The 8797-nt window shown below is 40.9% G+C and overlaps 4 protein-coding genes across 4 annotated transcripts in view; 3 read left to right on the top strand and 1 right to left on the bottom strand.

Moving 5' to 3' along the window:
- Positions 1–537: 537 nt before the first annotated feature.
- On the top strand, positions 538–2065 carry SARC_07674 (hypothetical protein; the record flags this gene model as incomplete). The annotated part of the gene is made up of 3 exons (XM_014298385.1): positions 538–672; positions 1163–1258; positions 1855–2065. Coding segments are annotated over 3 exons (309 nt in total), but the record flags the coding sequence as incomplete, so codon positions are not given.
- Positions 2066–3439: 1374 nt separating this feature from the next.
- On the bottom strand, positions 3440–3700 carry SARC_07673 (hypothetical protein; the record flags this gene model as incomplete). The annotated part of the gene is made up of 2 exons (XM_014298384.1): positions 3440–3472; positions 3506–3700. 2 exons carry the CDS (start codon positions 3698–3700, stop codon positions 3440–3442), a joined length of 228 nt encoding a protein of 75 aa, XP_014153859.1.
- A 1502-nt stretch (positions 3701–5202) lies between these two features.
- On the top strand, positions 5203–6696 carry SARC_07672 (hypothetical protein). The gene has a single exon (XM_014298383.1). The coding sequence runs from the start codon at positions 5406–5408 to the stop codon at positions 6411–6413; it is 1008 nt and encodes a 335-aa protein (XP_014153858.1). The 5' UTR covers positions 5203–5405; the 3' UTR covers positions 6414–6696.
- A 1509-nt stretch (positions 6697–8205) lies between these two features.
- Positions 8206–8797, top strand: part of SARC_07671 (hypothetical protein) — a 4701-nt gene continuing 4109 nt past the window's right edge. The window contains exon 1 of the mRNA XM_014298382.1: positions 8206–8503. Coding sequence (XP_014153857.1) covers positions 8251–8503 — 253 coding nt within the window. The 5' untranslated portion in view covers positions 8206–8250. The remainder of the gene's footprint in view (positions 8504–8797) is intronic.

The raw sequence follows: 8797 nt of genomic DNA, 5'->3' as shown, positions 1-8797 counted from the left end.
TGTCTCCGACTCAGAATGGTACTGGGTTTTTGCTTGTATGGTTGTAGGGTATGTGGGTTTTTACTTGTAGGGTTGTAGGGTATGTGGGTTTTTGCTTATAGGGTTGTAGGGTATGTGGGTTTTTGCTTGTAAGGTTATATGGTATGTGGGTTTTTGCTTGTAGGGTTGTAGGGTATGTGGGTGTACAGCGAAGCAAAACTTGTTATTATGTATGGGTGTTTATAATGCGTTCATACCAATGCAATACTGGCTTATAAGATATGTGTGTGTATAGAAGTATATTGATTGCTAGTAGAGTATGGGGCGTACCCAATCATTATGCTACCTCACAACCCAGGATGGCTGCAAATGTACGCTTAGCTGGTTGGGGGCATGTGTGTACAAGAACACCCATTGTCTCATACTATTTATATATATATAGTGTTAAATATATTTAATATATATCTTGCAGCAATTACCTGCCCATAAGTAGAAAATCTAGGGGTTTGGCTTCTACATGCTACATAATAGTCTAACATTAGACTACAACCCCTGTAGAGAGGAGCCCAAGACCCGGAGAATCAACCAGATGCCTTTGTATCGCTAGCAAAGATCTTAATCGCAGATCAGAGGATGGACGAAGCCGCTGATACGTACCTTACATACATCAATATGCTGGTAGAGGATGACTATGTATGTGAGCTAGGGGTGTGTCCCGTGAGTATAGTATCCAGGTTAGGGGTGTTCTCATGGCAATGGAATATACGTATGTATGTGAAACCTCTATAACTTCCGCAGTGGAATGGGTTTTTTCCGGGGGGGGGGTTTTAGCGCAAATAAGCTGTGAGTATTAGGCAGAAGTACCACCTTGAGCGTGTACAACGAAACCTCTGAGAAGTTAAGAGTCCGTATGCTTCCCACAGAGAGTTACATATTAAGATCAGTTCACAAAGGGTCATACATAGTAGATATGCTCGTAGGTTGATGGCTGATGATAGCGTATGAGAGAAGAGCCTGTGGTCTGTTCTAACAGCTGTCACGTTACGTCTACCAAATGAAGGACTGATTTAGTTGGCTGGGTTGCTGCTAGTAGGTATCTGATACTAGCTGGTACATCGGACTTGCATACTGATCGGTCCGATACACACGTTCTAAAAATAGACCACACGCATTCAAAAAATAGACCACAGATCATTCGTTCGCTGAGGCCTGCCTGTATCTCACCAAGTTCTACATGCTAAAAGAAGATTACGACAAGGCGTTGGTATTTGCGCAAAGGGTAAGCATGTCACACAAGAACAATGTAAAATCGATGATGAATGCGACTGTGGGTGTTGGATTGTAGAATGAAGACGTGATCCATAGTTGCTACATGGTCCCCGATAGATAGATATATGTTGGTGATAACTTGAATACTTGATATATACTTCTGTAGGGGGTAATCTGCATGTGCATAGGATCATGTAGCACTCCGCATATATATTTGTGTGTCTGTGTCTGTGTCTGTGTGTGCGAGTGTGTCTGTGTCTGTGTCTGTGTCTGTGTGTGCGAGTGTGTCTGTGTCTGTGTCTGTATCTGTATATATATATTTCTATATTTCTATATTTCTATATTTCTATTTTACTATATTTATGCTGTGGGTGCTCGGCTAAAACGGAAAGAATAGATCGAGTCTGGCTGATACTACACGCGCATCAGAGCGTATGTATTCTAACTGATGCCTGAGCTTGAGCGGGTTTATGTTTGTCTATTGGGTTGCATGTACATATTCTACCGAATGAATCTATCTTCAAACCACATGACGTTCTATAGTGTGTCTGTGTGCACTTAGTAACGCACCTGTTAATGCTAATTGCCCGTCTCTCCTGTGTACAGTTGATTGGTTTATCTGGGGGTCCGGAGAAAGAGGAGGCCACTATTCTTCTGCGGCAGATCAATAGTAAATTAACATGAATTGAACGAAGCGCGCATGCATACGTCAAATACAGCGTGAATTAATCGCAGAGCGCATGCATCCGTCAAATACAGAGTGAATTAATCGAAGAGTGTATACATACGACAGATACAGCGTGAATTAATCGCAGAGCGCATGCATCCGTCAAATACAGAGTGAATTAATCGAAGAGTGTATACATACGACAGATACAGCGTGAATTAATCGCAGAGCGCATGCATACGTCAAATGCAACGTGAACTAATCGAAGTGCGCATGTATACGTCAAATACAGCGTGAAATAATCGAAGAGTGCATGCATACGTCAAATACAGCGTGATAGTTAAGCAATGAGTGCATACCACTGACATAGCAACGGAGATGACTTTTGCTTGTGTTCTGGCGACACAACGCAATACCAGACACTGTACTGGGAATGATTTATGGGTACTCACGCTCATCAGAAGTAATATCCAGTGCATATCTGATGGATAGCTATGCCGCTGACATCGTGCGTAAAATACAAGGGGGAGTACATACTACAGTCCTGATAGCTAGCACATTTCAATGTCGATGCGCTTAGCAATACCGCGTCCGTCACCTTACCGAGAGCACATTAGTAGTGCTTCCCGTGGCTTGGGTACAGAACTTAGTACGTGTATTGATGAGTGGCGATGGTATTAATATATATATATATATATATATATTAATATATATATGTATATGTATATGTATATATATATATATGTGTGTGTGTGTGTGTGTGTGAGTTGTGTATATATTATATATATATATATATGTTTGTGTATAATATGTATGTGTATATATATGTGTATAAAATGTGTATTTACATGTATGTCTAATACATAATATATATATATGTGTGTGTGTGTGTGTGTGCGTGTGTGTGTGTGTGTGTGTGTGTACACGTATACGTATATACTTGTATATGGTAAGACAATACAGCACTGACGCCGCTCACAACTCAATATATGTATACTTTTGAACGCCTTCCAAAGTAACCGATACGATAGAATAGCTTAAACTCCGGCGACCAAAATATTACAGGACTACACAGATACATATTCTCATGCAAATAAAATCCATAGCTTTGAAGTGAGAATGCTGTGAATATATTACATGAATAAACGACATACAGGTCCCATACTTTATCGCACACAAATCAAGCACTCGAACCAAGAGAAGCCAATTACTGGAATGAAGATCGTTCCTTTACTGTATGCCACATTGCGGTCAACCGTTTCGTATGTCGTAGTACAACACCAACCAGTCGCTGAAACTGACAAGCCTTTATGTATAATCTGCCTGCCTTTAACTTCAGATGTAGGCTACCATGCTAGATTTAACCAAGTAGCAAACTCAACACTGAGCTATACAACCGTCTTGGTATGCTCTACGGTGTCGAGCTAACAAGTTGGGGTAACTTCCACTACATCACCTTGGCACGCGTTCATCTCATTGAACATTTGTATATACGTGTCTATGTATATGTGTGATCCGCTATTTCTATTTGGTGGCTTCCGCCACATCCTTGGCCATCTGGTTGACTTTGTTCCTAGAGTCCTGCTGTACCGTTGCTGCCGTGTTATTAACATTGTGCACTCCATTGTCTATGGCCTCGGCAGCCGCTTCAGCACCATCATTGATTGCATCGGCCACCTTCTGTGCGGTTGAATTGTTGATTGAGTTTGCGAGGTCAGTGGCACCGTGTTTGATCGCGATGGCAGCCTTCTGGGCATTCGTGGTTTGGCCATAGACGGGCTCCATGATGAATAAGTGGCAGGTCTTGTATTGGTATAATCACTCTCTTATGAATATTGAACACTAATCCGATGATATTTTGAATACCGGGAGGTGTGATTTCTTTAGTCAGGTCACAGTTGGCTATGAGACTATGACAATAACTTATTTGTGAATACCATTTTTTAATATATAAACCATCATGAACATCTCGACTATACTACTAGTAGTAGTAGAGTGAATTTTAAAATGCCTGATCACTGATCAGACTACTCTCTATCTCTCTACTCTACTAGCAGTATTTATTCATATAGAATCTCTCTCTACTCTCTCTGACAGTGTGTATGTCCGAAGGCAAGTCATAAGATGAGTGATCAAGTTTAGTAGCTGTTGGACAACAAGGACTTTTGTTTTATATATATAAAAGGTCACAACTATGTACAATCAAATTCCTGTGTGATAAAATAAAATAAAATAAATCGTGCATAGTTGCATACTGTTTTTAAAAAAAATACTTGCCTATTTATGTAACATCACACACAGATAATTACTTTTTTATAAAAACATGTATGTGTACTTTTTTTTACTTTTTTTACTTTTTACTACTAACTCTCTAGACTCTGAGAAAGAGTCTATTTAGTATTTAGAGAATAGGTAATGGAAATTAGTTTAAAATACCGTTCAAAATTTAAAAAATAGTTGAGTGAGACCCTACATATAGCGGCTTTTTTTAGAAAAAGTGTCACAAAGTCATATATTTCTTTCTTTTGAGTGGTATTCATATGTGTATTTTCTAAAACAATAGGGAAAGTCATACTCATTTTTAGTCATTTACATCATTTGGATAATATCAATATGTCAATTGACCAATTGTAAAGACATTTTGCTACTCATTGATTTTTCTAATGATATATTTTAAGTGGTAGATACTTTTGGTATTCAATCATAAATCTACTGTTCAAGACTGTTCTTTCTCTTTTCATTTTGACACCCTTTGAAAGGTAGATATGTATGTTTAATATAGATAAAATATCACTGAAACCGTGAGCTTTCAGTGAGGTGTGAGCTTGGACGTCTCTCCAGACTTTATTGACGACTTTTAGTTTTATGCCTGTCCGTCATAAAATTCCCTATAAAAAGGCCCTTTTAAAACCAAAATTACGTTCTGTAGTAATACGCCTACAAAAGGGCCCATTGCAGACAACGAAACCAACCAATAATGAAAACCTCGTGTGCGAAAAGGTTTAACGCGTTTAATAGAAGGTTAACGGATTGTGCGCTGTGAGGCACTGGCTAAGATTCTAGAATTTGGAGGGGGTGGGATCACCAGCATCAAAAGTTAGGGGATATCTCAATAGCCGTTTCAACGCTTTCAGTCCCCAGTTTTAAAATCACAAGTGATCAATATTCAATGACAAAGTCACAAATGATGATATTTAATACTGTCATAACTTTTTCTCGAAAATATTTTTGGAAACTTCCTGAATGTTCTTTTTTCAAAACTGTCGGAGAAGGAGTTGTTTCAGAAAGAAATGAACCGCCATTTTTCATATATGGCATGAAAAATTGTGGGTGACCGTGGCGAGTGTAACTGTCTCACTGTGTAGTACATAGTATATTTATATTCACCAGAGCGCGTTGGCCTCATGTGTACATATATATAGATGGAGTTTGTCCATATACAATCACAACAAACGATATTTACACATAACAAACATACGAATATAGGAGAATGGCTGCAACGCTAAACTACGCGAATCAGCAGCCCATGTCAATGCCATTGGGAAATACACAACAAGCTTATGGTGATCATATAAATATGAACTACGCCAGACAAGCACCCTACATGGCGACATCACATGCACAAATGCACTCCCACCCCACCTGGAATATCAATGAGCCGTATACAGCGCACATTCCTTATACCCCTATTCATAGTAGTACGCGCGGACCCAATAACAGAATGCACACGTATAACGTCTTTGGAAAGCGTGATATGAGTACGCGAGACGCTGCAGCTACGTCGTCGAGTCGGGCCAAACCGGCGGATAACAGCGGATTAGCTAAAGTGATTAAGCGCATACGTTTGTCCTCGCCGGAGGAACTGGACAGTGCTAATACACCAGTTGTGTCCGAGAGGACTTTTAGTTATAATACCAAAAATATGCAGTACGGACAATCGCAGCCTTACAATGGTGCGACAGATCCCAGCAATCACTGGGGAGGAAGGGAGCACATTAGTACTGATCAAGGACCTGCGTATAATGTAGATAATAATTTTGGTGCAAGTAAAGTCACGCCACTAGATGACAGGCCGATGCAGTCTGTGCCTGGTGTTGGCACACAGTGGCGCAATCAGATAGACGGGATGCAGAATGGACATTCGCGGACAATGCAATATGCTGATAATGATTATGATTGCGAGATGGTTGACGAGAAGCTTATAATTTGCAAGAGCAAGTCCAAACCTGAGGACATGCAGGTTGTTTTGTATAGCGGAAAGGACCGGGATGTGGACAACCATCGAGCTAACTTTAATAGTATACCGGCGCATGTGTTGAGCAATCTGTCACACAGGCCGTTGCCCGTCCCCACTGATCTCAACTCCCTGGTGGTGTACAACGAATCTGTAGCAAGGGGTCGTTCGAGTAGGGAAGATAAATCTGATAGACCTGATAGCCCTGAATGCCGTGTGGAAGAAATAGACGATGATGAGGATGACGATATCATGCTTATGTGATTTGGCGCACTTTTAAGTGCGACCATGACGCATCTGAAGTTCGTCAAATACCGACGCTGGCTTTGCTATGCATAGCTGATACGGTCTGAATGTCCTGTGGGTGTGCCACAGATGCTATGGTGTAAAAGTAATACACGCGAAATCAATTTAATAAATTCAGTGATAAATTACAAAAGATGCAGTTCACGACCTGTGAAAATTGGTTTTGAGTGTCGAGATTGTATTTTTACCAAATATGAAATATAAAGTTATATACTATGGCAACGACAGACACTGGCTCGGCTACAAATGATACGGTTAACAAGCGCTTTCGCTATACTACAGTGATACGGTTTACAAGCGCTTTCGCTATACTACAGTGATACGGTTTACAAGCGCTTTCGCTATACTACAGTGATACCGTCTAAAGATGATACACCTTAAATTGGTTCAACATATTCCATACTACGCCGAGTCCCACGACCTGTTTCATATATATAAGTGATAATGCATCCAGTATAGATTGCGTAATATAATAGGCGACGGAAATCTATCAAAGTATTATTGTACCTGCCAGGAGCATACAGTATATTCATTCGTATATATCCTTTTAAAAATATATGATTTTTGTGTGTAAACTTGCTATAAGAAAAATGTTGCCGTGTAATAGACAGCCTCTAATTCAACATCGATCTGCAGTGATCGCTACATACTGTGGCTCAGGTAGCGTTACATGCATTATTTTGCACCAGCATCTGACTTATATATACTGGCCAGACCACCTCTTCGGCCGTGTGCTGTAGATGCACTACTTCCACAGCCTACAGGGCCTTTATAGGTGCATCTGCTGTAATAAATGCGGCTATTAACATTATTGTGTTTGCCTATACTTCGCAAGGCGCTGTCCGTTGATGTCTGGCAGTGAGTGAGTGAGTGCAACACCCGACGACCGTTTTTCTGACTCGGCTCACATGTATACCACCGTGTTGATACGTTTAAAATAAGTGGCCCGACTATAATAAGTTGTTGCCAGTGAGCCATTCCCTGTACTTCGTATCACTTTCTCAGCCACTATAGCCAGCTATAAGAAGTGCATCGGTTATAACAAGTACGGCTGTTGCCAGTTGGCCTATAAGTTGTCATTTTAGAGCGGTGCCCGTCGACGTCTTGGCAGTGAAAGCAAAATTAACACTCACGGTTAGTGCGATCCAACCATCAACTCATGGCAGCAGACGTATCCTGATATAAAGCATGTCGGTTTAATGGATTGCATAACCTACATCATAGCTTATACCTTTTCCACATACGCTGTGATTTCACAGACGCTGCTGTGATGCTATTTAGTCGTCGTCTAGATACATACCGTTGTATTCGCTTCCGAATTCGGTCATGGCGTCGGCGACGACGAGAAGCTGCTTACGGAATACATAAGCAGTGCCGCACAATCCAAACAGTATGTACATGAACATTAATTAGAACTTGTATATGTTTTATTAGGATATGGTGTTTTGTGTGGTATTGGGATGAATTTTTGTGTAAATATATAAAACCTGGGCTCACTGGGCTGTGCCTGTGCTATTATTTTATGACAACGCTTTGTTGAAATTTGACGCGGCTATTGGAGAATGCTTCAGACCAAGGCAGGCATAAGCGTTAGGCGTATCTATCGCAGGTTTAAAGGGCAGCTATAGTAACGGTGGGTTTATTCGGCTTTGGCTCAAACGACAGTCACTTGAACAACAACGCTTTATTTACATTTATAATCTCTATGCCAACTATATAGACCTCCAGTCTCCAGACCAAGGGACTGTGAGTGTATGTACATCGGACTCGGAGGTACACGCCATGGAACGGCGTGATGGGTACTTATGAACGCTCTTCTGTGGGCTTGTGCGGTTACCATGGAGACGGGTGTGGGGTTAAATCGCACGAAGCGCAACCCAACTGTGATAGCATAGCAACTGCATATGACCGTGAACACTTTGGTGACTGGACCTGGAGAGCGTTTGTTTTGGGAAATCCATATAGTACATCAAGAGGCGAAGCACCCGGGCTGGGTGGCTGTGATGATGCTGAGTTTGTGGGTAATGAACCTTTCGCCAATGGGGTAGGTGAGTACACCATCAGTGGATCACCGCGTTGTCACGGTGCTGAGAGTTGTATTCAATTGTGATATATGATAAGGGAAGAAGCTTCTTTCTGTTGAATATATTCAGTTTTATATGCTTTGTGTGTCTATTTTATGGTCTAAATGTTCGAGTGAAGAGCATGTTAAGAGCACAATATATATATATATATATGTGTGTGTGTGTGTGTGTGTGTGTGTGTGTGTGTGTGTGTGTAGTATGTGTTGTGTAGTGTGTACGTAGTGTATTGTATNTATNTATGTACTAGTATAGTGTGTA

The sequence above is a fragment of the Sphaeroforma arctica genome, assembly GCF_001186125.1.
Source record: "Sphaeroforma arctica JP610 unplaced genomic scaffold supercont1.621, whole genome shotgun sequence".
NCBI classification, from domain to species: domain Eukaryota; class Ichthyosporea; order Ichthyophonida; genus Sphaeroforma; species Sphaeroforma arctica.
The sequence above is the reverse complement of the archived record's forward strand: the minus strand, read 5'-3'. Positions and strand labels throughout refer to the sequence as shown.